The 27,157-nt window shown below is 56.5% G+C and overlaps 3 protein-coding genes across 11 annotated transcripts in view; 1 reads left to right on the forward strand and 2 right to left on the reverse strand.

Moving 5' to 3' along the window:
* Positions 1–4,121, forward strand: part of MTA3 (metastasis associated 1 family member 3) — a 218,975-nt gene extending 214,854 nt beyond the window's left edge. For 5 of the 6 annotated variants that reach the window (XM_077134094.1, XM_077134089.1, XM_077134090.1 and 2 more), the window contains one exon: positions 3,279–4,121. In XM_077134094.1, the coding sequence (XP_076990209.1) occupies positions 3,279–3,442 (164 nt within the window). In that variant the 3' untranslated portion in view covers positions 3,443–4,121. Of the gene's footprint in view, positions 1–607 lie in introns of all 6 variants that reach the window. The other variant, XM_077134091.1, reaches the window with a different exon arrangement.
* Positions 4,122–7,677: 3,556 nt separating this feature from the next.
* OXER1 (oxoeicosanoid receptor 1) lies at positions 7,678–12,084 on the reverse strand. Its single transcript, XM_077134084.1, has one exon. It carries the CDS (start codon positions 12,028–12,030, stop codon positions 10,765–10,767), a length of 1,266 nt encoding a protein of 421 aa, XP_076990199.1. The 5' UTR covers positions 12,031–12,084; the 3' UTR covers positions 7,678–10,764.
* A 2,249-nt stretch (positions 12,085–14,333) lies between these two features.
* HAAO (3-hydroxyanthranilate 3,4-dioxygenase) lies at positions 14,334–26,900 on the reverse strand. 4 transcript variants are annotated; one of them, XM_077134087.1, is made up of 10 exons: positions 26,759–26,900; positions 24,146–24,224; positions 19,937–20,020; positions 19,581–19,687; positions 17,166–17,255; positions 16,840–16,883; positions 16,430–16,575; positions 14,946–15,030; positions 14,740–14,822; positions 14,334–14,640 (listed from the first exon to the last, which is right to left on the reverse strand). In XM_077134087.1, the coding sequence occupies exons 1-9, from the start codon at positions 26,836–26,838 to the stop codon at positions 14,767–14,769; spliced, it is 771 nt and encodes a 256-aa protein (XP_076990202.1). In that variant the 5' UTR covers positions 26,839–26,900; the 3' UTR covers positions 14,334–14,640; positions 14,740–14,766. The 4 variants fall into 4 exon arrangements, with proteins under 4 accessions (XP_076990202.1, XP_076990200.1, XP_076990201.1 ...); XM_077134085.1 differs by having other exon boundaries at positions 14,336–14,640; positions 14,962–15,030; positions 26,759–26,899; XM_077134086.1 differs by having other exon boundaries at positions 14,554–14,640; positions 14,736–14,822; positions 14,962–15,030.
* Positions 26,901–27,157: the final 257 nt, after the last annotated feature.

Below are 27,157 nucleotides of genomic sequence, written 5' to 3' on the forward strand. Positions count from 1 at the left end.
CCTGGGAACCCAGCAACGGGTTTCACAACCTACTGATCAGTGCAAGATGGTGATGATAGCGCTGGCTAGCCACTTCTGCTTTTTGTTTACTCATTTCTATTGAAAGTCTCCAAGTACCCACCTCTGAGACTGGAGAGTCAAGGGTTTGTGTGGAAGTGGAGAGGGTGGGGCTGAGGGGCACAGGCACTTCTCGCTGCTTAATGTGACTGGCTGCTGCTGGGGACGCCTGCACCCCCGAGGGTCCCTTCCTGGAGAGAAGTGTACTCATGATGAATTCTGACCACCTCAGACCAAATTGGGCCTCTGCGGGGCCAGTTGGTTCCCCATTTCTGGTGTGGGGTCAGAGGAGTTCCAGGATGTCTGTGTGATGCTTAGACGCACTTACCCGGTGTGCGGTGGCACCCTGACAGTGACCCCTGAACCTGCCTTTCCAAAACCCAGCTTTTAAAACACTTCAGGGCCACTCCTCTAATTTCCAGAGCCTTTCCTTGGACTCGTGTATGACCTCTTTCCTTATAAGCTGTGGTATTGGCGGGTGGGCCAATTCCATCCTCCCTCTCAACATAGGGCCTCTTTTAACCTGCACCCTGTTTCTCCCCTTTTCTAGAACTCACATGCTGTGTGTCAGACTGAGCTCTCCCTGTTCCATGCTATAATCCAAGACTTGTGACACTGTCCTACTGATGTTCACAGCCGTGCCTGGGAAGGAGGCAGCCCTGTCCTTAGTACATTTCATGGGAGGAATCCGCGTGCGTGCCATGGAGACCCGACGGGGCGGGGGAAGAAACTGGAGGCGTGCACGTCCCAGAGGCAGTGTCTCCATGTGTGACTCACTGTCCCCTTGCTTTCCTCTTGGAGACCTCGTTGCCCCGGAGTGGGACCTGCTTGAGAATTGAGGGTTCCAGGGAGCTCCTCCGCCTCTCCCTTCTCCCGTGCCTCGTGCCCCGAAACGGCAGCTCCTCGGGGCGTTCTGGGCTGCTGGGGCACTCGGAGCTGCCGCCTTGCATGTGTCCGCCCAGCCTGGTTTTCAGTTTTGTAGTTGTGTACAGGAGGGACATGGCATCTTTTCGTTTGGATTTTTTCTTAAGAAATGTGCCAGTATTTATACAGTTCATAATTTCCCCTGTCCTTACTATTCCTGTCACTTAGCTCCTTCTCAATAGGCTTCATTCCATTTTTTTCAATGGGGAAATTTTGCTCTTTACACCACCACCCCCCTGCCGCATCCTGTCCATGACCCTCTCTCCCCTACCCCTCCAAGGCACAGAACTCCGTGAGGTTCTAACAAAACATAAGAAAACCATCCTTGATAAGCCTGTAAAAGCTCTTCCTACTCATCTGCATTTTGTCACTGCAGAGTTCTACTTTGTCCCAGTCAATTCCAGCAAGAATAGGTGTTTAAATGCCAAGCATGTGTATCACTGCGAAGAGCCTTTGCTTACTGTCCTCCCCTGCAGCCAAGCTAGCCGACAGGAGCTGCAGCCGGGTGGGTCCTGCTGTGGGTCACAAGCCACCCAGTTTTATTTTAAGCACATAGAACCTGTTTGGCCTAGGAGCATAGCGTGAGGGAACCGTGTTGGCAGGTGTGAGTCTGTTTTTATGTGATACCATGGACCCCGACCCCTCCTGCCACATAACAACTCTGTGAGCTCATGTCCCCGGGTCCCTGGAGACTTGCCTGCTCCTTGGTCCCAATTGTCTTGGGCTTTCCCATCTGCCTTCAACACCAGCCCATCGTGGTGTCACAGCTGGCTGCTCTGCTGCTCTGTGTACACCGCTGCAGGGACAGCCATGGCTTAGTGCCTGGTTAGCATCCTGAGCAGACGTGAGTCTGGCCACCTCCTGCCCTACATGCAGGGATAGGCCGCAGGGTGCAGGATCACAGCACCTTGAAGGACAACTGGGGTCTGACATCCCAGACGTCTCTGGGAGCTGCAGCTGGGACGTGCCCCAAACGGAGCCAGGCTGTTGCAAGACAGTGTGCTGCAATTGAATTGAACCCCCCAGGACAAGTGAGTTTTCACTAAAATGAGGATGATGTGCTAAATGTCCATCTCCTTGGAGGCTGATTTCAGCTGAGCAAAGAGAACTTGATGTTTGATGGTTGGAGGCAGAGCCCTGAGCTTGAGCTATCTCTTCTTTTCCCAGCTTTGCAGTCACCTTGGCTTCTCTTCTAAGGAAAAATTGGCTTTCATCATAGGTTTTTGTGGGGATGGCCTGGGGCCATTTCCACGAGCGCCAACTCTTGCAGCTGTACTGGGTTTTGGCTCAGGGCCCCTGACGCGGTGTCAGAGGTGCTCAGTGCACTGGGGGGTGGAGTTGGGTGCTCCCCACAGGGTTCCCCAGAGAAAGTCCCCTTCAGCAAGGGCACCAGGAACAAGAGGTATCTGGCTTGTTTAAAGAAAACACAGGACAGCTTTCTCTCTGGGCCCCTGTCATGGATTTATGGTTTTACACAGACACAGAAGATGAAATGCTTCTCTTGCCCTTTCATTTTCCTCCCCTAGCCCCTGTTAAGCAGTGACTGCTGACTGAAACAGTTAGCTGCCGTGACCTTGCTGCCACTGGCATTGTCTCCGCCTGTTAGGAGAGCCCTCTATCTAGGCCCCGGGGGATTTGGAGCCCGGCCCAGCCAGGCCTCGAGGAAGAACAGAGAGGCCCACCCCAGTCGCAGTTCACATTTAGCTTCGGGAAAAGTCCAGCTCATTTTGAGTCACATGTATCAAGAAGGTTCTTCCTTCACGTGGTTTTTGCAGTCCTGTTCTCCTATGGAGGTAGCGTTGACTAAGATTTTGTGCTCTCCCTTCATCTCTGAAAGTCCTCAGATGTTCTCATTGAGTACTCCAGGGAGCGGAGGAAGGATGCCCTGAAGCCTCTATTCCTTGCCTTTGCTGTTCTGAAAGTTGGTGGTCGAGGGTCTCCCAGCCTTCCCCACTCCACGCCACGGTGTCGCCTTTGAGGGGATGCTACGGCCTAGCTCAGTGAGCACTGGGTGGACGTGCAGAGGCTCCAGAGCAGGCGCGCCCGGGGTGCTGTGCTGAAGCCCTTCTGTGCTCCCTTGGATGAAAGTCTTCCCTTCCTTCCAGATCAACTCCTGCCCACCCTGATTTCCTAAAGATGGTACAAGAGGACGGGAGGGTGTTGCTCGAATGTTTTAGTACGTCTCTCATGATTCTTTCTTGCCCACGGCCCCATTCCTTTTCACCTTTGTATCAGTCGTGGTCCAACCAGGAAAACAGAAACCAGAGGGATTTTAATCTGAGGAACTGTTTAAACAGGTGATGGAATCGCCGAGAGGTCAAATGGGAGCAAAGTACAACCCAGAGATGGGAACAGCCGGAAGCTGTCACCTCCCCGAGGCTGGCAGGACTCAGGAGGAGGCTGTGCCACTCAGGTCTGGGCTGGGGCCACTGGGTGCAGCATGGAACCACAGAGGGACTGACCAGCAGAAGCTGAACCCCAGGAACCGGGTCACTGTCAGAAACGTCCCCCAAAGCAGAGTGAAGAAGAAATGGCTTGGCCTCTCCTTTCTCTTTCCCTCCAGTGCAGGTGCTGCATGTGAGCCAAACCCAGTGGAAGCCAGTGGGCCTGGGGGGTCTGGTTTCCGGCAGCCCCAGCAGTCACCCCACCCCTCAGAGCAGCACAGGAAGGGCAAGGAGCAGGGGCGGGGGGCACTGCTCTGCATCATGTGAGCTTGGTGTTGATGCCCCACTGTAGTCCCAGGACCCCAGCAAGGGAAGACCAGGGAGCAGCCCCCTTGGGTTTTTGGGGATTGTTTTACTCTAGCTAGAAACAAAAGTGCTTTTGAGAGGGAGGGGGAAAGCCGTTATTAACAGTTGTCCCTGTTTTCTTTTGGGGAAATTTACCCATTAAGCAACCCCCCCTTGCCATTCCCCCTCAGGACAGCCATGTCCCAGTTTCTGTCCACCCATCCCCGTCCCCGTCATGCCAACCTTGGGTTTTCCTGCCAGAGGACACTCACCCAGGCCACGCCCCAGTGATCACAGTCGTTTCCCCAGGATAATTAATTCAGAGTGTGATATTACGACGTGGACTGTCTGTAAGTAGATGCCAGCTACTAATCAATTTGTATCGTGTTTCCAATAAATTTATTGAAATTATGCCTGGTTTCATGCTGTCCTTTCCTGGGTACTGGGGCTCAGCTGTAACACTCATTATTATAGCTCCTGAATACTTCTGAGGAATTTCTGGAAATAATAAGCCAGACCATTGGTGAGTCTGGCATCTCTCCAGCCATGCTGAAACTCCTACAGGCTCTCAGAGAAAGCTCCGGGGTTTGCATTTCTTCTGTTGTCTTATCAACTACTTCCAGAGAAGATGTTTTCCTAAGGTCAAGACACCCGGGAGGTGGCTTCTGACCCTGTATCCCCTAGACCTGGAGCTCTGAGGAGCAGGAACCAGACATTCCCCGTTACTCGCCTCCCAAACCAGCCTCCCTCTGTTGGACCCAGTGCCAAGCCACGGTGGCACGTGCTGTGGGCAGTCTGGACAGCAAGTCTCAGGGGTCTTCTGCGCCCAAGTCTATGAGCATGAAAGAAAGTCTCCCTGCACCTGCTGCTGCATTTCACCTCCTCAGGCCTACAAAGAAACAAATTTTCCGAATTGACTTTGAAGGTGTGGGGAGCCTGATCAATGCTCGGCTTTCTTTAGTTTCCCAGCCCTCTGTGCTGAAACCCGCTTGGAAGAAATTATTCCCTATTGAGTGTTTTATTGATTCAAACCTGTTTGCCATATAGATTCTGCCTCAGTTGCTGTGGCAAGACCACGATAGGGGAAGAAGAAGTGGGGCTCATCTGGACTCCTGCCAGTCCGTGTCTGTGATGTGCTGTGTTTGTGACCCTTGAACGCTGGGCTTCATGAGCAAAAAACTAAGGAGACACTGAGGTCCTTCAGGGTCTTGTTGGATGAGACACACACACCCAAGGCTACCAGAGAACAGAAAGGGTTGCAATTAGGCCTGCGTCAGAGCTTGTAGAGTTCTGGGATGGAGAGAGCAGTGAGGCAGGGCTAGTGGTCGGGATGTTTTGTGGACGCAGAGGGACCCCGCTAGGTGATAAACAGCAGCCCCTCCCCAAGGTGCACATCCTTCTTTCTCAACCCAACTCAAATACCACCTCCCTCTTTCTGGAAGGCATCTGTAGAGCTCAGAGTATTGTTTGCCCGCTTGTCAAGAAATACCAACCTTAATTCCATTGCCAGGATTGGGTTATTTGGTCAGACTTCCCAAGACCTTTCTTCTCCCCCCACCCTGGATAAGTTTACCTTCTGTTTATTCTGACCCCTTCCTGGGGCATTGTATGGAGGGAACCCTACAACCTGCAGGGACTGTGGCTGTCCCAGAGCTGTGGGTACTCAATTCACCAGGCCCCTTTGGGCTGCTTGCATACTGACCCTTTCTTAGGTTCTTTGGGAGCTTTATTTAGCTTTATTTTTATTCCCAGAATCAGCTGTTCCAGTCCTTTGCCACTCCTTTAGCCCTCACACCCTGAGATTCGAGCCTTCTAAGAATCCCTTCAGTTTGCTTCTCCTCTTGCCCAAGACCTACTGTCATAGTGTCATCTCCCCAGCCCAAGGAGGAGGGACCTCTCACCCCCCAGAACTGGATCCATCCTCCCTCCTCCTTAGGGTCTGAGCCAGATGCCCTGTAGTAGCTGTGTGACCTTGAGCAAGTTTCTCAATCTCCCAATGCCTCCTTTTCCTCATCTGTGAAATGGGGGGTAATTACAGTATCTAACTCATAGGACTAAAGTTAGTGTGCATAAAACTTTTAGAATAGGGCCTGGTAAAAAAGTGCTTATCACTGCTCTGTTGTCATTCTTTCTCTGTTTCCTTTTTTCCTTCCCTCTCCTAAATTTGCACCTTCTCTCCCTTCTCCTACCACTATATTTGAATCTCTCAATCCAGGCAAAACAACAGAACAATCCAGCCACCAAAACATCTCTCCACTACTTAGCATCATCCAAAGCTATTGCCTTATCTCCCTCTACTGGCAAACTTGTTGAAAGAGGGAAAGTTGTTTCCATTACTTCAAATCTCATTAATTCCTCCATGCATTATAGTACCTTGTGGCTGCCCCTGCCCCTGCCCCCAGCCACTCACTGAAATTACTGAGAAAGTCACTAATGACTTGCCAAACCTAACCCACTATTAGTCATCCCACTTGAGTTTTCTTGAGTATTTGAGCTGTTGTCATCACATTTCTTTTTTCATTAGTGACCCCTTATTCTTTACCCAAGGCAATGCTAAGTAACACCACTCAGATATTATTCATCATTATGTTTCCAAGTTTCTTACACAAATTATCCTCAACACAGTGGTAGTCACCTGTGTACTCCTTTCCATCTGCCTCTATCCCAGAGGTAAGTACTCTTTTTTTTTTTCCACATAGGCAGGCACCGGGAGTCGAACCCGGGTCCTCTGGCATCACAGGCAAGCATTCTTGCCTGCTGAGCCACCGTGGCCCGCCCTAAGTACTCTTTTTGATGTGGTGTTTATTATCCCAGTGCATTCTTGTGTACAGTTAATACATATGTAAGGATCCGTACCAATATAGAACATGTTTTGCATAGTAAATTTTATACAAATGACAACCTCTCACTTTTGGAAGCTCTTTTGTTGTTTTTGTAATAGTTGCAGCCAGTTTCAGTGTTATTCCTGCGTGCCAATCCAAGATGCTTGACCAGACAGCATCAGGCATGCTTTCAGGTTTTCAGATCAACTTTCTTTAGCAAATGCTTTATTCCATTTAACAGCCTGTCTGGAGATTTTATGTTTGGCTTTTATCTTGACAAAAGATGGCTTTATTGTATTCTTTTTTAATCAGCAGTCTCTTAACTTGGGCAAAGAAACTGACTTGACTTTTCTTGTGCTCTGTTTTCTTGCCCCATTCCTACTTAAAGTTTTCTTCCTACTAAAAGGTTTCTTCTGAGCATTTCACTGGATCTTCCTTTTCCTGCACCTTATTTGCAGGATATTTTTAAGGGTAGTTCTCTGTCCTCTTCACTGTCTCCCCGGGTGACCCCATGCATTCCCATAACCTCAGCTCCCATCTGTAAATGGAAGAGTCTGAAATCCTATTTGAGCCCTAAAGGTGTTTATTTACCTGGAGCTCTTCCATGCCCTTCCAACTTGTCTAAAACAGAAAGGCCTCTTTTCTCCAGACCTGCCCCAGCACCATCTACCTAACATCCACAAAGCCACACACTCCTCATTCATTTCAACCACGCCTGTCCGTGCTGGCCCTTCCTGCTCACTGCCCAGGCTTTTTCGGTCCCTTGCGTGGCGTAGAGTCTCCTAACCAGGACATCTTTCCCATTGGCCCCCTATCAGCCTTTTACCCATCCACAAACATTGCCAGAGTAACCCATCAAATACAAAACTGATCGTGTTAATCAACTTCTTATAAACCTTGTGCAACCCACCCTCACACCGAATCAGATCATTTACAGGACCACACAGGCTCCTGGGCTTGTGGCATCAGGGCCTGTCACGACCCGGCTGCTGCCTGCCTCTGCTGCCTGCCTCTTAACTTGGCCAAGGCAGCTTCTCTCCTGCCTCTTTGAACTCCTCCCCCTCCCTGCACACGAGTCTTCTCGCAGCTCTGGGCCCCTCTACGTGCTCTTCCCTCTGTCAGGGATGGTGTTTTTCCCTTTTCTACCTTCCCCATCTTTCAAGACCCCACTCACCTGCCATCCCCTCCCTGACGCCCCCAGGCAGAGATATTTCTTCGGACCCTCTGTGCCCTCAGCAGTGCTTTCCTACCTAAAGTACACATTTGAGCCATTTGCAGGTCTGTCTCTCCTGGGCTTGGCTGCATCTGGCTCAAGGTTATTTTGGTGTCTGGGTATTGCCTTCCTTTGCAGCTTAATGTCTGGCCCATGGCAGGTGCCCAGTAAACACGGGCCGAATAAGCAACCGCTGCTGCTTCCCCAGCCTGCCTGCTCACCCCATTGCCCCGAAGTGGTTCGGAGTCAAGTAATGGATTCCATTTGCTCTTCCCTCAGGACACCTGTGTGTTTTATTAGGAGAAAGACGCCAGAAAGAAAAGATGGTAGGTGCTGTCCCAAATTCACACTAAATGGGGGTATGGCCCATCCGGGGATCAAAATGCTGCTTTGAACCCAAATGTAGGATATGGGGTCTTTTCTTACTGTTCTAGTTTGCTAGCTGCCGGAATGCAATATACCAGAAACAGAATGGCTTTTAAAAGGGGGAATTTAATAAGTTGCTAGTTTACAGTTCTAAGGCCGAGAAAATGTCTCAATTAAAACAAGTCTATAGAAATGTCCAATCAAAGACATCCAGGGAAAGATACTCAGGTTCAAGAAGGCTGATGAAGTTCAGGGTTTCTCTCTCAAGTGAGAAGCCACATGGCGAACACAGTCAAGAGTTTCTCTCTTATTTGGAAAGGCACATGGCAAACGCGGTCAGGGTTCCTTTCTCATCTTTCGGAAGGGCACATGGTGAACATGGCGTCATCTGCTAGCTTTCTCTCCTGGCTTTCTGTTTCATGAAGCTCCCTGGGAGGCATTTTCCTTCTTCATCTCCAAAAGTCGCTGTCTGGTGGACTCTGCTTCTCGTGGCTATGTCATTCTGCTCTGCTCTCTCTGAATCTCCCATTCTCCAAAATGTTTCCCCTTCATAGGACTCCAGAAACTTCTCAAGACCCACCCAAATGGGTGGAGACATGTCATCACCTAATCCATTTTAACAACCACTCTTGACTAAATCACATCATCCAGGGAGATGATCTGATTACAGTTTCAAACATACAGTATTGAATAGGGGAAATGGGATTTTGATTAAAACATGGCTTTTCTAGGGGACATACATCCTTTCAAACCAGCACACTCACCCTGCCTCCAACTCGCCTTGTTCTGCTGAGGTGCTCGCCCTGCATCTGTAGAACACCCTACCCTCAAGCACTGCCTTCTCTCTCCTCCCCCACCCCCTCCTCACTGTAATAACTACCCCCCTGGCTCAGTGTTCTGGCATCTCTATTATTCCATCTCTAACCCCTGGAGTTGGGCAAGGGCCAGGACCTCAGCTCCCATTCCACAGAAGGAAAACTAAGTCCAGAGAGGGGTGCAGTGAGTGGGGTCAAAGCTAAGACCAGGAGATCCTGCTCTCATAGGGGGTGGGCAGGAATGCAAAGGAAGCCTGAAGCCCTGCTTCCCCACGAGGGTACTGCAGGCCCCCTTTAGAGAAGGCCTTGTGACGGTGGAGAGAGCAGGAAGGGCAGGTGGCCCAGCCTGTGACTGGGAGGACAACAAGGGAGCACTCCTCAACTCCCAGATGAGGGCAGAGGGGGTTTCGGGAAGGCTTAGGAGCATGGGCTTGGGAACACACAGGGTTTAGAAGGTGCATGGTCAGGCCTTCTGTGGCCTCTCAGTAGCTCTTTGGAGAAAGCCATTCCCCTCCCGCCCCGCCCCTCTGTAAGATTAAAGAAATGTCTTGTAACAGGATAGGGGTGGGGGGTTGAAGTACAAAATGCAGACTGAGGCTGCACAAGTTTTCTAGGAATTTGTGCTAAAAGCAATTACCAGCCACAGTGACTTCCGCTGTGGATAATAGGGCCGCATCCTCCCCTCCAAAAACCTGACTCGTGCCAGATACACACCTTTTCACTTTTTGCCTGGGAGTAGGGGGGCCGAAATGTCCCAGACCTGTGGACGGGTCAGCTCAGAAGGTCTCCATCACTCACCACAGACATACTGAGCAGAACAGAAAGGGGGAGAGGTGGGCAAGATGGCCCTGGTCCTGGGGGGAGGGTTACAAACCAGCTCTGGTGACCCCAGGGTCCCTGCCCTCACCCTGGGGTCCTGTCCTGGTAGGTCAGCAGCCACCACAGGCTCCAGGGTGAGGGAAGGATACTTGGGACTGAGGAACGATATAAGGATGGGAGCCCGAGAGGAGCCAGGAGCTTGGGTGGGTGGAGGAAATAACCTCCAGGGAGGCTCAAGATCCCCAAGTCTTCCTGGGGAGAGCTGGGCAGGGTCCCTGGGGGCCATGGGCAGGAACATGGGAGCTGTAGAAGTAGAACTGGAGGCCAGAGAGGAGCAGGGGCCTCCCAAAGAACCAGGAGTCACTCCTACTGGGAACCTGAAGTTCTCACTCGAGAAAGCAGTTCCGCCTTTCAGGGCACTGTCAGGTCTCTCAGGGGCTCTGGGCAGGACAGAGCTGCACAGGGAACAGGCTGCTGAACAGCTTCCCCGCTCTGTGCCCAGAGCTTCCCTTCACCTGGAGCACTCACTTTGAAACCAACTGACCTCAGAGCTGGGTTGACCAAAAGACATTTATTTGGCTTTCCTGAGAATAGCTGAGACAGGGCTTGCATCTTCAAAAGGAATTTTGTTAGTAGTGAAAGAGTCAAACCGGAGAGCCCAGAAAATACAGCTGTCCAATTTCTAAAGCAAGGCCTCTGCTCCTATAGTAGTTATGCTCTGGCTTCCAGCATGGACGGCTGTGCAGGCCCTTTCATGAGCTGGAGTCCCTGCAGCTCCCTGCCTGTCTCCACCTGGCAGCGTCCTCTTGCCCACCCCCTGGGAATGGCATCCTGGACAAGCTCTGAGTAAGGCCATGACCCTTTTCTCTCCCTGGCACCCACCTGGGTTTTGCCCCTGCCTCGGCCTAGCTCCTGGTCTGCAGGCATCCTTGTCCGGTCTGGAGAGTGGCCTCCTCCCGCTAGGCCCGAGTCTGGGTCCTCCCGCGGGCGGCCCGGCTTCCCTGCGCCAGGCCCCAGGCTCAGTCGAGCGAGGCCTCCGCCTGCAGCCGCACCGCCAGCTCCGCCTTCCGGGACGCCTTCCGGGACGCCTTCCGGGACGCCTTCCGGGACGCCTTCCGGGACGCCTCGCGGCGCCGGGCCGACGGCTGGGAACAGCTCTCGTCGCTGGCGGAGCCCTGCCAGTCCTTGCCCAGGCCCAGGAGGGCCAGGCCCTGGCGGCGGAAGCTGGGGCTGGAGAAGCAGTAGAGCACCGGGTCCAAGACGCTGTTGAGGTAGGTGAAGGCCAGACAGCCGTGGAACAGCCGCACGCAGGTGTCGAGGGCGCGGCAGGCCCGCAGCCGCAAGGCCACCATGGCGGCCGTGCCGAAGAGGACGCTCGGCAGGAAGCAGACGGCGTAGACGACCCCGACCGCGGCCAGCACGCGCACGGCCCTCTGCGGGCCCGCCTGCTCGCCCAGGCCGCGGCGCCGGATGGTGAGCCCGATGCCCACGATGGCGAAAGCGATGAGCGCCAGCGGCAGGAAGAACTCCAGCACGAAGAGGGCCCGGTGCCAGCGGGACGCGGCCGACGACGAGGCGTCCAGGCTGTAGCTGAGGCAGCCCTGGCCGGACTGGCAGGCCACCAGCAGGTGGCCGTTGAGCAGCAGGATGCCGGCCCAGAGCGCCACGGTCAGGCGGGCGGCCGCCCCCACCGAGGCCCGGCTGAGCGCGTGGTGGGGCCGCACCACCTTCAGGTAGCGGTTGAGGGCCACGGCCGTGAGGAAGACCACGCTGGCCGTGCGGTTGGTGGACATCATGAAGAGGTTGGCCTTGCAGGCGGCCGCCCCGAAGCGCCAGGACTCGCCGAGGGAGTAGTAGTCCACGCGCAGGGGCAGGTTGACGATAAGGAGGAAGTCAGCGGCCACCAGGCTGACCAGGAACACGGTGTTGGACGTCCAGGGCCGCGTGTGGAAGCAGAAGATGAAGAGCGCCAGGCCATTCCCCAGCAGGCCCAGGACAAACTCCACGCCCAGGACAGGCGCCAGGACAGCGGACACCAAGGAGGAAGAATTCAGGTGGCAGGAACCCGGCGCGTCTCCGGGGGACCCCAGCACAGTGGTGAAGGTGGACTGAGAGGAGGAGGGCGAGAGCGAGAGGGGAGAGGGTGCGGGAGAGCTCAGGTTGTGCGACTCCATGGGCCGGCTGGGCCGTGGGGCTGAGGCGCCTCCCGAGTCTTCGTCCCCCAGCCTGAGTGCCCGGGGGTGGGGAGAGCGCTGGCCAGCATTCTGGCCACAATGATGCAACATCCTGGGGTTTTCATCAGCACCCTCGCAGCCACTGAGAAACACTCAGTGTTCCTGTTGGCAGGTGGGGGGGACTCTCCAGCACCCCCTCCCCTCCCTGTTCCTCCCCTCCAACGGCCAGGCACCAGGGACCCCCACGTGAGGCGTCTGAGCCCAGCCTGGGGGTCGGACTCTGCACTGCCCTGGCTGAGGGCAAGCAGGGCCGAAAAGGGCTGAGTTGGAAGCCCAGAGAAGCCCTGACATGGGGCAAAATATGGGGCCGGTGGGGTGAGGTGCTGGAGAGAGGATTTGCAGCCCTGAGTGGTCAGACATTTGCCTGCCCGAAGCCTGGTCCTGGGGGCCTTTGGCTGTCTCACCTCTGCAGACCTGATTGTCATATACACAGGCTGGGTGCACCTCCCTGCCCCTCCCTTCCCCACCCCCACCCCCAGCAGGGACCGTGGATCCAGAGCTGATAGGACATTGTCCTGAGAGGGAGGCACAGTGTCCAGTCGACACATACAGGCCCTATTTGTATTCAGCTTTCAATTATTCTGATTCCTGTTGACTCCAAGTTATTCTTGATAATTCCCCAAGTCCGTGTACATGACGGTGTCCACCCCACAGGTAAAGGCCCCTCCTGCAAAGTTGTTATCACCACGCCCTGAGAGCTGGAGGCTTCTCCCCCCAAGCAGAGTTGTCTGGAGAGTCCTTGCATCCCCCTGTCCGCCTCCACCGTGGCCCCTCTTCCAGCTCACTCCCGACCACAGGGCTGGGAAGGGGAGGCTGGCGCTGGCTTGCGACCAGTTACAAGGCCCAGTTGCCCACCGCGTGGCCAGGCCCATGGGCAGAGACGAGGATCCTGAGTCTTTGGATTCTTGCGACTGGAGAGCAGGGCGACAGGAGGCAGGGGTCCCAGGCTCCAGGGCCCAGTGCTGCCCTCACCAGAATGGCTGGGGTCAGCAGGGTGCCCTGTGCTGCCAACTGCCTGGGCCTCTGAGTTTCAGGCACAGCGGCCACTTGCTCCTCGCACACGTTCCCCCAGGCCCAGCACCCTCTCCCCTAGGCCCCATCTGGCAAAGCTGAGGACAGACAGGCTGCCCCCTCCATCATGGGCAAGGCAGGGTGGTGAGAGCCACCAGCCCAAGCTGTGAATGCAGATGGGGCTGGGCTGGACACAGCTGCCCACTTCCTGTCCCCCTCTGAGCATCTCCTGTGCAATGGGGTGCTACCACCTTCCTGGAAAGTTGTGAGAACTAAATGAGAGAATTGCTGTAAAAGCTTCTAGGGGACTGCCTGGGAAAGAGCAGGTGCGTAGAGACATGGAAGATCCACTGCTCATTTTCTGCTCGGAGTGGGCCCATGCTCAGCTCTAGGACAGACTCCTCTTCTGGCGACCTCCCCTGCACACTGGTGTGGCTGCAGCCCTAGCTTCTGCCCTCAGCAGCCCTGGACTGTGTGCGAGCTGCAGGGAAGCTTGCGGGGTTCTTCATTTGTCTGCAGGAGAGGAAACCCCTAGGGGTTGAGAGGCAGGGGAGGTCCCCACATCCCTCAGTGCCAGAGGCTCTCCTAGCAGGTTCTTCTCTGCCTGGGAACTGAGTGAATCAATGCGGCAAGCCCCAGGGCTCGGGCAGGGCTCCTCTGGAAGGAAGAAGATCCTGAGTTTTCTTCTCCCTAAGGAAGCTCCAGCTCCCCGCAGGGACCGATCCCCCAGATCCAGTTTCAGTTGCTTCCTACAGGACCCCCCCATCAGCTTCCCAGCACAGCCCAAGGACAGGGCCAGATCCCCCCCTGCAGGTTCCAGCTCCTCTACGCCACCCACAGGTGCTGCCGGCCTGGGGCCCCTCCCGAGCCTGTGGACACGGGGTCTGCACCCAGCAGGGAAGAATAGGGGTGCGAGGCTGGCCCACTTTCCCAGTTCCCATGCAGTTTCATGCCGCCCCGCCTTAAGGCTGATCACAGTCTAAAGATATTAGTAGTGGTTAACTCTGGGGGGGGGGGAATTTTTGTGGGTTTTTTTGTATTTCTACATTTTCTACAATTAGCACATACCACTTCTGCAATTGGAAAAGAAGCTCAATAGATGCTATCTTAAAAAAAAGTATGCAAAAGAGAATCAATGGAAAAGGAGAAAGAGGCGGAGGGATGACATTAGCTGTGTTCCCAAGATGGGCAGGCTTGGGGGTCTCCTGCACAGGGGTGACGCCCACCCACAAGCAGGGGCACCCAAGAGCTGATCCCCAAAGACGTCTGAGGTCACAGGGTTCCCCGACACCCCGGACCCACGAATGCAGTTAGTCCTGGGCCGCAGGGGAGCATGCGGGGCTGCCATCGACTGGGAAGCCTTTATTGAGCGCCTTCCTGGGGTGGGCCCGGGCCTGGGCCGCCGCTGTGAGGGAAGGGAGGTTTGGGCCCCAGGAGCCGAGGGCACCGCCGGCGGGGAGGCCCATGGGGGCACACAGGTGGCTCACAGCAGTTGGCACAGAAGCAGCGGGACTGGGGGTGTCAGCAGGGGCGGCGCTCACGCACCCCCTCCCGCTTTGGGAGCAAGGGGGTCACTCCAGGGGCTTCTTGCACGCGGGGTCCTGGGTCACAGACAGGGCCACGGAGCCTTGTGCTCGCTCCCAGCCGCACCTGCGGAGACACCGAAGGGCGGCGGCAAGGCTGGGCCCTGAGGACCCCGGGGAGAGGAAGGCTGCTGCACGGCGGGGCAGGCATCCAGGGCTTACTCACGCTGTCCCAGCTGGCACCAGGAGGCTGTCATCGGGGGCCAGGCTCAAGTGCTGTCCCCCCATGGTCACCACCGAGGAACCCTCCTGGGAAAGAGGAGGAGGAGCCTCAAAACGGAGGCGGTCAGGTCCCAACACTTGTCTGGGGGTCCCCGTGCCTGCTTCAGCCAGGAGGCCCTGGAGCCGGGAACAGCCAGCCACCTCCCCCACCTGCAGCCACACTTGCCAGCTGCCACAGCCACACGTCCACGTCCTGCCTCAGGCTGGTGCTGCTGCCTGGTCCGTGGGCCACCACCTGGTGGGAAGTGACACAGGCCTGCGGGGGGCGGCGGGGGGCCCACAACACAGCCCCACCTCCACGACCTGGGGACCGACCTGGCCTGGGAGAAGCTGCCCGGCTGGAGCCCCACCCAACCCCCGCGCCCACCGTCATGACAGGGGCTCCCACAGCAGGGGCCTCTTCAGGAAGGTACAGCTGCCGGGCACGTCAGAGACAGCAGGTGGAGCCACGAGACCAGCTCAGGGCTGAAAGGGTGGGAGGGGCTCTGGGGGCTCCCCCAGCCCTCCCAGCCCCGGGTAAGCTCAGGGCGACCCCTGGTAGCTAGAGAAGCAGGCGAGGGCTCGGGGCGCCAGGCTGTGTGCGGGAAGCGGCCCTCCACGGGGTGGGGGTCCAGTTCACACCGCAAGGGGTTTGGGCAGTGGTCGGTTCTAAAGTACAAGCAAGCACAGCCTCCACGCCTGCCCTCATCCCGTCCCCACACGGTACAGAGGGGTCTTCCAGCGACACCACTCTGGCCTCACCACTTCCCTTCCTCAGAGGCTGAAGCCCCGTGGTCTCCAGGCTCTGTCCCCGCCCTCTGGCCAGCCCCACAGACCTGCCAGGCTCCGGGTGCCACCTGCCGCTCCCCCTCCAGCACTCTACCAGCCACGTCTGCTGTCCCCTCCCACACTCGGGCTCCTGCCCGCCTCGCTACTTGCAGCACTGGGCTGCTTGGAGCTTTCGTGCCTTGGTGGATGCTTTTTTCTCACCTGCGATGCTCGCTCCACCTCCCTTCTTTCCTTTTGCAAACTCCTACTCTTTTTAAAATTTGCTTGCACATCTCCTCCAGGAAGCCTTCTCTGAGTCCCTCCCAGCCTGGGTTCCTCCTTTATCCTCCCCTGGCCATCTGTGGTTTCTATCCCGTGACTGTGGCAATTATTGATAAACTTGTCGGTCCCAGACCATATACTCTTTGAGGCAATGACTCAACCTCATTCTCCTACCAAAGTCTGAAACAAAATAGGAATTCGGCCAATGTCTATTGACTGAAAGGGGGCCAGCTGTGTTCAGGTCTCTCTCTGCACCTCTCCACCCAACCCTCATTCTCAAATCCCCCCGCCCCCCAACCTTCCTCCTTTCCAGGCTGTGACTGGCCAAAGGCCCGGGAATTCCTGGCAGGGGGGTAACCGCCTGCCCTCAGGAACCTGTCTATGGACGGGGTCACCCCTACTCTGAGGACACAGACACTTGGAACCCCGCATCCACCACAGGCTCCGCTCACAGCCAAGCCGTCCCTTGTTCTCTAAGGCATGGAGGAGAGGAGGAAGGCGCTGTGCTCATGTCCACAGCCTCTGAGATGGGTGGGGGGCTGGAGGTGGGCATGACTGGCCCCCTTTGGATGCCTGGTGCCTCGGCTGGCCCAGGCCGGTGTTACCTGGGTCTCATAGGCGTCCCCGAACAGGCTGAGGGCCGTGCCCGCCTGCAGCTCCCCGCGGTGGCCGGCCAGCCAGGCCTCCAGGGACATGGGCTTCATGACAGGCCGCGAGCTCAGGGGGAACGGCGGCTCCTTCAGCAGCTGCTCTGCAGCCAGCCACGCGGGGCTGCGGTCAGCGTCCTCGGGCCCAGCCCGCCCAGCCCCCGGGGGCCCAGCTTCCAGGGGTTCCCACATTCAGTCGCCACAGTGGGCTCTGGGTCCAGCTCAGTGATCCCGCAGCCCTGTGGTGGGGATGATTAGGCGCCCCCCTCTCAGAGCCCACAGAACAAGACTCCCTGTCCCCTGGGCCCTGAGCCATCCCGCTCTGGGAGGGGAGGGAGGGGCAAGAAAGGCAGTTGCAGGGGCCTCACCAGGGATAGGCTTCCCTGTTTTGTGCTGCTCAGAGCTGAAGAACCTGCAGGCGAGACGGGGTGGGGGTGAGGGGCAGGCCGTGAGACCCCCCTCAGGCTTGCCCTCTTTGTCCCGGGAGCACATGCAGACACACGGGGCCTCGCACAGCTTGTCTGTCTGCCGTCCTTTCCCACTCCCTGCCCCGTGGGGTCTCCCACCCAGGTCCTCCCACCCCGGGAGGGGCAGACTTCCGAATTCTGAGCCTGATGGGGCCAGGCCGGCAGACACCGCTGGGGAGCACAGAGCCTCAGGAAAGCGAGGGGCCGGGGCCGGGTTGGGGGCTCACTCCTGGATAATGGGGGCCAACTGCGTGCCGAGGTCCTCACAGTAGAACCACTTCTCAAACAAGACATCCACGGTGTCCCCCAGGTAGTACCTGCCAGAGCAGAAGACAGGAACCCAGCTCCCCACCTGGACGGCACTGGGGCCGCTTCCCTGGGGCCCAGCTCTGTGGGGGGCTGTGTGCAGCCCGCATGGCCCCCCCAACCGCACCTCACAGTCAGTGCCTGCTCGCCTGCAGCTGCCTCCTCTGGAAGCATGTGCGTGCCCCCAACGTTAACCACAAAGTTCACACGACCCTTCACACTCCCCACACCCGGTGCTTTGCACAGCAGATAGGACCCTGAGGCTCAGAGAAGCTGGGCAACTTGGCTGAAGCAGGCCAGACCCGACCCAGCCCTAGGGCCTTAGAAACCAGGTGTCTTATTTTTTTCCCAAGGAGGAAGCTGAAGCTGAGCCTGAACCTAGGCCCTTGAGTCCAGGGGGCTGGAGGCTCCTGGGGGCTGGTCCTTATAGCACACAGAACCTTAACAACCCAGCTGTGGAAGTCGTCTCCCAGACCAGGGGATCTTTTCCTTTTCGGGTCATGGAGGCCTTTGAGAAAGCAGCAAAGCTCTGGAGGCCTCTTCTCCAGAGAAGCGTCCTTCTGCATCTGCACACAGCATCCTGTAGACCTCCCATTGCCCAACCACGCAGCCAGCATGCCCAGCGGGCGCCTCCAGACCTGAGAGGTCCCAGCAGGTTGGCCAGCAGCACCTGTGGACCGAATGTCTAATCCCTGAGCCCAGGCTGGCTGGCTCTGCCTGCTCTTTAATTCCTGCAAGAGAGAGTAGAGGTCCTGCCCAGGGGAGATGGTTTACAGACATCAGGGCATCTACCCGCTCAGCACCCTAAGTTTATCCTGGGAGGAAAAGTTCATAATTTTTTCACCAGAAAGCTTCACAACTCAACTGCCATGCCCTTGTCCTACAGGGATTGCCTTCAGAGTGGCATTTTAATGTTGAGTCCCAGGCTTTTATTAAAGGTCAAATGCAGCCCAATGAACTCTGTTATTCAATTGCTGTAAAATGTTATTGAGGATACCGTCTCCCAAACCTGAAGACTCCCTATAAAGCCCCATGTGGAAAATGTCTTTTTGCATTCATGCCAGGAATCTGTCTCTACAATAGAATATTACACAGTAGATTATTATGCAGCTATTAAAATTGTGGAATTTTTTTGGAAAGCATTTAATAGTATGAGAAATATTCATGTAAAAAATTTTAGCAAGAAAAGGAAAACTCAAATCCATGCATGCAATCAGACTGAATTGTGAGGTACAGATATGCCTAGAAAAATGACAAGATGGAAGTTAAAGTGCTTTTTTAGGTTTAATTGTTATGATAACAATTTTGTTTTCCCATTTTATTATTTGTTTTGTTGAAATATATTTCACATACTGTAATATTAGTAGCAAGTAATTTTAATTTTACCTGGTTTGCTTTCCCAGACATTTCCCGATTTCTAGAGTGAACGTGTATTACTTCGGAAATAGGAAAGAAAGAAGCATTTTAAAATGTCCATTACAACAGCAGACATGGGGCAAGATATCCTGATTCTAGCAACTTGCTGGAAAATGAAAATTGTCCCAATTAAAAAATATTTAAAACCATTTAGCTCTCGGAAAAGCTTTGTTCCCTAGCAGAACAGAGGAGCCTCCTTTCTGGAACTGATCAGAACTGAATGGGAACCTGAGGTCTAGAAACAGAGCATCTTCTGGGCTGTTGCAGAATCACACTCCTCTCTGTACTGCCTGGCCCTCCTTGCGTATTTCTCTCTGATTCCAGCTCTGCCACCTAACCTCCCTGAGTGAAACGAGGCTAATCACATGCTATGCTATGACAGTAGCGTCTGCCCCATAAAATACACATGCAACATTTAGCACGGTGCCTGGCACATAGCCAGTGCTATAGAAATGTCAGTGCTAGTGGAATGAGGTGGGGAGGAGAAATAAGTGGACAGATTTACCAGGCCCCTCTCTGAACTCTGGGAGAAGCAGCAGGCTCCAGGCTGCAATGGGCTAGGTGGGTCCCACTTCGGCCTCCCTTCTCCCCCGTTTCTGCATCCCACCCATGTGAGCAGACCTCAGTGTTGGAAAGCACAGGTTCTGCTCCCTAGCCAGAAGGTCATCAGGCTGAGCTGGCTCCCCGGGAGCCATAGAGAACAGCCCCCCACCCCACCCCCCTCTCCCCATCAGTCCGCAGACACAGAACCTTCAGTTCCTTGGCTGTGAAGCCCTCTCACCGTCTCAGTGCCCACGGAGAGCTTTCTTGAGTCCAACTATGATCCTTGGACCCTTGCAGCCGTAGCGCTGAGCTACACCCCTCTCCGCCGCTTGCCCCCCTGTCTCTCCGCCCAGCCCCCCAAGACAGGGCCCATTTACCTGAGCCCATCTAGCTCAGCTGGCAGCCGCCTCCGCTCTATCACCAGCCCCACGGTGTCGGCAAACCTCTGAGGCGAGTGAGGGATCCTGGCCGGCAGCAGGAAGATCTGCAGTGGCGGGACAAAAGCCCGGCAAGGATGCGACCCTTCCCGGAGACCCCAGCCTGGCGCAGCTGACCCATGGGTCGGCAGGGGGGCTGCTGCTCGCCCACCCAAGGCCCCGCCTCTCAGGATGTGCAGAGGAGGGGGCGGCCGAGAGGAGGGAGTGCTGGGGGCCGGGGCGGGGGCTGGTCAGGCAGGGGCGGGGGTGGGGGGCAGGAACAGGCCAGGGGGCGTGCGCAGGTGGGCCCGCCTCACCTCTCCCTGCCGAATGACCACATCCCGGTGGGTCCCTCGTTCTAGGACGCGGAGAACCATGTCACCCTCCAGCTGGTAAAACACCTGCGGGACAGCAGGGAGGCTCGGATCTCCCCCAGCCCCTCCCCCAGGGCCTTGTCCACTGCCCAGGCCCTGAGTTCTGACTGGGAAACTTGAGAAACTTCCCAAAGGCCTCGCAGTTTATGAACAGCTTCTGCCCCAGTGTCCCCTGATGCAGACCACAGACAGGAGTGCTGGGGACACATGGGGACCCCATCTCAAACACCCAAGGGGTGATCAGAGTACCGGCTGGGGCAGGGGGCCGGGTGGGGCGCTCACTGGTGACCCGTCACCCAGGTAAGGGGACCACCTGTTTACTAGGGGTCCTGTCGTGTGCCAGGAGCTGTGGCACCACTTCCGTGTACATTATCCAAAATTGTTACAACAATCGCCAAAGGTATTAGCACCACTTTGTAGGGAAATCCAAAAACTGAGGTTTAGAGAGCAAAGCACCTTGCCCAAGGTCACATAGCTCGTGAGTGCTGGAGCCGCAGTTTGGACCCGAGCTGGCCTGTGACTCTGGAGTCTGCCTGGGGAGATGGCCCGGCCTGGGGGAGGTTGGGGACGGGGGGAGGGCACCTCTCAGATCCCCTGGAGGTCACAGCGCTAAGTGGTGGATTCAACAAGGCGGGAGACATGGGGTGGGCTGCAGGGCAGGGGGCCTCTCCCCTCCTGCTCTCTCCTACTGCACTTTTCCCTTTCCTAATCACCCCACAAGCAGGGGGGAAGAAGGGGCAGATTCCTGTCCCTCTACCAGCCCCACGTTAAAAGCCCCCACCAACCAGCTAAAGGATATTATTATTATTTTTTATCACAGTAGGAATTAGAGGGGATGGAGGTTCTTATCAGAGCATCCACTAAGAGAAATCAGGCCTGAGTTCGAGGACTCCAGAGAAATGTGGTTGTAAAGTCTGCCATGGGGCACAGATTGGCACCTGCCCCTTGACCAGCCGCCTGGTTCACCTGCACCACGGGGGGTTCCGGGGCTGCAGGACTTTGGGGGTTCATGTGGGGTGGTCCAGGCAAATGAGGACGCTGGGCTGCCTGTACTCCCAGCCCCCCCGCCCCCCGCCCCCAACCTGTTCTATCTCAGGCAATCACAACGTTCCTGGTGGTGACACACGGGCTGCCCCGGCAGGGATGGCAGTTGAGAGCATGGCCTCCAGCCCAGGAGACCGGCCCTCCGCTCGGCTGGGGGCTGTGGGACCTCGGCCGCTTCACTGGGCCTCTCTGTTCCTCCGTTTCTTTCTCCCCAAAATGACAGTCGCTATCCAGAGGGGGCTGTGAAGCTGCCTGGAGGTCGGCGGGGTGCCCAGCCCACAGGGGACGCTCAGCCGGCCTCTGTTACTGTAAGTCAGGGGAGGAATAGCAAAAACTAAAAATAAAAAAATCTAATAATAGGGGAAATGTAAATATTTTACAGTAGATTCAAAATAAGGACCATCGTCCAGCCATTAAAAACCATGTTTTTGAATAACTGTGAAGAAAATGGGAAAATGGAAGATGCTGAAGTTATCAGGTTAAAGTGAGATTCAAAAATTATACCCAGCAGGACTTCAATTGTGCAGAAACGCGGGCCAGCTGCTCCGAGGAGCTCCCCGCAGTGGTGGGTGACGGACAAGGTATATGTCTCTCTTTTTAAAATTTCTCATGTTTTCTACGATGAACTGTATTTGCTTTTATTATTAAAAACAACCCATAGACCTTATTTGAAACAAAAAAGATAAAAACCTACCAGGCTCCCTAAGGGAGCCATTTGGTACACCTCTCGCCTCCCCAGCTGGGGGGAAGCCTGCGCGCCCGCCTGTGTGTGCATGTGTGTGTGTGTGTGTGTGTTGGATTGCTATCACAATGGGGGGAGGGAGCAGGAGCCCACATAGTCCCTAGGAAGGGGCCACAGGCCTGAGGCCCTGCACACACCAGAGAAAAGGAGGGGACAGACCCGAGTGACTGCTGTGCCAGATCCCAACTTTTGCTGGGCAGGTTTCAAGGTATTAGTGCTCATCAAATAAAAATAAAAGAAAGAAGCAGAGTTGTCCTCTCTCATCTCCCTGCCCAACAGCCTTTGCAGCGATGAGAGGCAGGCTGGGCCGGGAGCAGGGGTGCAGATCACAGAACAGAAGATAATCTCAAACAGCTGAGGGCAATCCGAAAGGAATTATTCTCCGTTTGGAAATAAATGATGTTTTGGGCCTGGGGCAAGCTAGAAGATTAAATGTGCCGGCTCAGACAAATATTGCATTGCATCTGGCTTTGCTGGCAGGCGAGGCAGGGAGTGAGTAAGGGTGCAGGGAACTGAGGTGTATTCAGCACCTACCCTGCCCCGGGTGCAGATAGCACCCCCATACCCCAAATGCACTCCCTCCCAACAGGCAGGGCTGTCCCCATGTGCCACAGGGAAATAGGCTCAGAGAGGTGACACGATTTGCTTAAGATTGCAGGACCAGGCAGACTCTAACCCACGGCCTCTGACACCCCGAGGGAAGAGGTAGGTCAGTGGCCATGTGCAGAGGGCGGTGCTGGAGCTGCGAGCCAGGGATGGGGTCAGGGCCACCTGAGGTCAGACACCACGTGCCTCCCAGTCCACCCCCACCCCTCCGAGCCCCTGGGGAGCCTGCAAGGTGGGGCAGGGGGCAGGGGGTGCGGGCAAGGAGAGCTGGATTCTGAGAACAGCTAAGGACAGGGCCTCTGGAGGACGGGGCAGTGGCTGCGGCTGAGCGAGGCGGGCTGGGGGACCTTGCTGCTGGTCCTCCCCACCCCACCCACCCCCCCCACCCCCGACTGTGGCCCCGTCTTTGTAATTCGGGATTGTCCTGCTGATTCTTTCCGCACAGGAGAATGGGCTCCACAGAGGTGTGTCTGTGGGACAGGGGTGGCCCGGGAGAGGTGGGGGGCCCTGGAGGCAGCACCCCCAGGAGCAACCCTGCGGGAGGCGAGGAGTGGGTGGTCCTGCTCTGCCAACACTGCTTCCCCCAGCCCCATGCACGTCCCCCTGCACCCCAGAACATAAAAAGGTGCTCAGGGAATTCCTGATGAGGACCAAATAGCTGTGCTCCCTCCCATCCCAGCTGTGGCCAAGCTGCCAGTGGTGGGAGCTGAGGCCGGTGACCAAGACAGACTGTGAACTCCAGAATCTGGGGGTGGGGGGTTCTGCAGGATGGCAGGCAGGAGGCCCCCTGAGGGACTCTTCTCCACCAGAGATTCTGAGAGCTGCAATCCGCCTCCCGCCCTCCTTAAGGGCGGCCCAGCTTTTTGCTTTTAATTCTACATTTTTTTATTTACTTTTGGGTAAGTAATACAGAAACAGTTCAAAATTCAAGGTACAAAATGGTATTCAGCACAGTTCCCCTCCCCCCACCCGTCTGCCCAGCCTCACAGCTCCTGTCAACTGAGGTGCCCTGGGTGCTAGTTAAGGCCTACAGGTGAGGAGGGGGCCTCCCAGCCCAGCCGCCCCCTCCACGTCCCCCTCACCCACCCCGGCCCCCTGGTCACCCCGGCCTCCCCCCACTCCCCACCTCCCTTCCTGGATTTGGCCTCCTGCCTGTGAGCAAGGAAGCTGCTGACAGCCTGGCTCCTGAGACCACAGGGGACACGCCCCCTCCCCTCCCCCACCAGCCCGCTACCATCCCCCCTGCTTTTGGGAGGCTGCCCTTGTACACTGGGGGCAGTGGGGAGACCTGGGCGTTCCACCTGGCGCACCGAACCCCTGGGACTGGGGTGTGTGTCTGGGTGGATGTATGTGTGTGTGTGTCTGTCTTTGAATGCCTGTCCCTCTGTGTGTGTGTGTGTGTGGCCCCCACATTGTCTGCCCAGCCTCTGACCACTGACCTCTGACCTCTGACCCAGCAGGGATCCCCGGCTGTTTCCCAGGGACCCCCACGTAGAGCCCACTGGCTCCGACTTCTCAGAGGACAGGGCTGTCAAAGGGGTCACTGTGGAGCGCCTCCCACCAGGAGGGCCGCAGACTCCCCCCTATGATTTCAGTTGTGGTCCCTTCCCCTGCCCCTCACGTCAGCCATCTGTCCACATCCCTTTCCCATCCAAAGCTCTGGCTCTTGCAGAAGAAGCGCCACCCCCCTTACCCCCACCCAGGGACAGCACTCCCTGCCCAGGGGGCTGGGTCAGGGGCGGGGCAGTCCTCGGGCTTACCTCCTCCCCCTCCTCGATGTGGAAGTCCTTCCTGGTGTTGGGGCCCCCAACAAACATGATCTTGAGCTGCTCCTGATGCCTGTAATGGACAAGGGGGGCGGTCCTGACCCCTGTTTGGGGCCCAGGACACCTGGGAGAAGGTTGCAGGTAACCGCGACAGTTCTGCATCACTGTCCCTGCTGGGTCTCCCAACACCTTGTCTCCCTGCACTCTCAACCCCAGTGTGCACATGTGCATCTGTGTGTGTCTGCCTGTGTCTGTGTCTTTCTGGATGTGTGTTTGGGTGGATGTGTGTGTCTGTCTGTCTGTCTGTCTTTGAATGCCTGTCCCTCTGTGTGTATGTGTGTGGTCCCCACATTGTCTGCCTAGCCTCTGACCTCTGACCTCTGACCCAGAAGGGGGAGCAGCCTTGGTGGTGGATCTACAATGACAGGAGAGTGAGTTGAGGCCTCCTCTTCCCGGGACTTTTACCAACCCCCCAGCTGTCTCCTTATAAGCACCTTCCCTCTCCCCAAACTGCCAGGCCCCCCTCAGGGGACTCACGGGTCTGTGACATTCAGCAGAGGCTTCAGACATTATCCAATCAGCCTGGCATGGGGTTTAAAAACACAGGCCCGGAGCCAGCCTCCTGGCTCAGATTTGTCTCTGCCACTGAGCTTGGGCACATTACTTGACCTTGCTAAGCCTCAGTCTCATCATCTGTAAAATGGGGTCCTTACTTCAAAGAGTTCACCTAGATGACATGAATTACTATTTGTGAGAGTGCAGAACAGTTCCTGGCCTATGGTAAGTGCCACCCTCTCATTTTACTGCCAAGGAAACAAGCCAAGAGAGGGTCACACAGCCAGGAAATCATAGAACGAGCCAGGGCCCAGGTGTCCTGGCCACGGGGCACTGCTGTTTGGAACTTGAAGGGTGCCCAAGTGCCAAAGCCTGCCTGCTGTGGGTGTGGTGTCACCTTTTATAGGGAAAGACATGTATATGAGAGCCAGCACCTGCCCCCCAGCAGGGTGTCATCTCAGGGTGTGGGCACTGAACCTAATAAGCCCATTTGGGTTCCAGGGCCTTGTCTCATGGCCATATTACAGATACCAGGGCAAAGACTTTGCTGGGAGAAGGGGAAGTGCTGGGAGCAGGGTAGGCAGGGCCCTTTGCACACAGGTGCCACTGCCAATTTTGTGTAGAGGCTGCCTGCGCTGATGATGATGCTGTGTGGCAGCAGGGGTGGGCTGTGAGGGGGCATCTGAGACCCCAAACCTAGACTGGTAAATCTTTGCCGAGTGCCCTCTCCTTACCCCTCAGCACTGTTTGCCTGCTGTGATAGGGAGGGGGACAGGAAGGAAGATGTGGTCTCTTTTCTTTCCCTTCCCTTTTGGAAGGCAGAACCTAATAAATGAGAAGCACACACCCAGAATCACGCGCCAGAATGTGAAAGGACAGGTCATGGGGCATGAGGAAGCTGACATGTGTGTTTCTGAGCTGGGCTTAAAGCTGTGTAAGGTTGCCAGGAGTGGAGAGAAGTGGGAAGGAACATGGAGAAGGGAGTGGAGGGGAAAGCAGGACACAAAGGCACTGAAACTGGAAGCACTGGGGGCCCTGGTGGTTTGGAGGTATCTTAAGGAACGATGGGGAGGTGGGACCAGGTCGCCCCAGGCCTCAGGAGCCAGCTAAGGTTTTTGGACTTGGCTAGGAGGCACCAGTGAGCTCAGAAGGTCCTTCTTTTGTTGATCAACTTTACTGAGATATAATTTAGGTATATGTGGAAAGTTCTTGAACAAGCCCACTCAAGAACTGTCAAAACTTCCAGCAGCTTCTCCGACCTCTGTGGCTGCAAGGTCTGCCTGCCTTTGCCTGCACCCCTTGTTTATTTCTATTTATTGGCTGCCTCCTCCCATTAGAATATCAGCTGCAGGAGGGAGGGATTTTATCTGTTTTGAGCCTCCACCCTTTGGACCTGTCCTGCAGACTCTGCAAACATGGGGAGCACGAGCCAGGAGGTGGGGGCGCACCTGCCGGAAGAGAAGGGAGGTGATGGGGCCAAAGGGAGCCCGGCCTGAGAGGTCTGCTCGAGAGATGGCAGCGCCTGCTGTCAGCCCTGTCGGGTGCCACAGGCAGGGGGAGCTCAGGGAAAGTCTCGTGGGAATGGGTGTGTGTGCCTGCAAAGAGGGCCCAGGAAAGGGAAATAAACTAAGATCGCCCCCAAAGGAGCGGGTCCTCTGACTTCATCCTGGGTTCCACTGCAATTCTGGGGCATCTAAAAGCACCCTCCCCAAACCTTTGAGCGTTCCCGAAGCGGCGAAGAGTTAGTGGGGGTTGGAGAACTGTTTGTGGGTCCCGGGGGGAGCGCGGCAGCCCTGCCATCTCCATTTCCCACCGTCTCGGGGGGCGAACCAGCCCTGGGCATTAGACAAGGTCCCAGCCCTCCACGCCAGAAAGAGGAACAGACAGAGAGCTGGGACCCGGAACAGCATGCAGAGTCCAGGGCAGTGATAGCCCCTTGCTGCAGCTTCTGGGTCAAAGGAATTTGGGGCTGGAGGGTGAGGGGTGACAGGAGCAGACGGGGGGGACAAGGCGGCGGAGACGGCGCGGAGACGGATGCGGTCGGGGACTCACAGCAGCTTGTTGCACACGGGGGGCAAGAAGGACGCCCGGTTCTCCTCCACCCAAGTCTTCACTCGCACCGGCCCCTCCATGGTCGCCCGCGGCGCCGCGGCCCGCCCGGACCCTTCTCCTGTCCCGGCGTGGGAGGAGCGCGGCGCCGCCCCCCCGCCGATTGGCCGCCGGGGCCCGAGCAGCCCCGGGGTCGGCGCCCCCGGCCCGGCCCCGGCCCCAGCCCCGGCCGCCGCCTCCGCCCTGCCTCTGGGCCTCGAAGGGGCGCCCCCGCCCGCGCCGCCTCGCAGCCCGGGAGTCGCTCGGGTGTCCCGACCCTGCCTGGCGGCTCGTCGCCTGACTCTCCTCCCGGCCCCCGGGGGGGCGGCCCCGGGGACATCGTGGAGCGGAGACGACGCGGGG

Source organism: Tamandua tetradactyla, chromosome 17 (assembly GCF_023851605.1).
Source record: "Tamandua tetradactyla isolate mTamTet1 chromosome 17, mTamTet1.pri, whole genome shotgun sequence".
Classification (NCBI taxonomy): Eukaryota; Metazoa; Chordata; class Mammalia; order Pilosa; family Myrmecophagidae; genus Tamandua; species Tamandua tetradactyla.

Excerpts from the sequence above, each read along its gene's own strand:
- OXER1 (XM_077134084.1), bottom strand. The coding sequence starts at position 12,030 with ATGTTGCATCATTGTGGCCAGAATGCTGGCCAGCGCTCTCCCCACCCC.
- HAAO (XM_077134085.1), bottom strand. The coding sequence starts at position 26,838 with ATGGAGGGGCCGGTGCGAGTGAAGACTTGGGTGGAGGAGAACCGGGCG. Across the intron at positions 20,021-24,145 it reads ACATCGAGGAGGGGGAGGAG|GTGTTTTACCAGCTGGAGGG; the intron begins GTAAGCCCGAGG and ends GCTGTCCCGCAG. Across the intron at positions 16,576-16,839 it reads AACAGGGAAGCCTATCCCTG|AGCAGCTGCTGAAGGAGCCG; the intron begins GTGAGGCCCCTG and ends GGCTGGCTGCAG.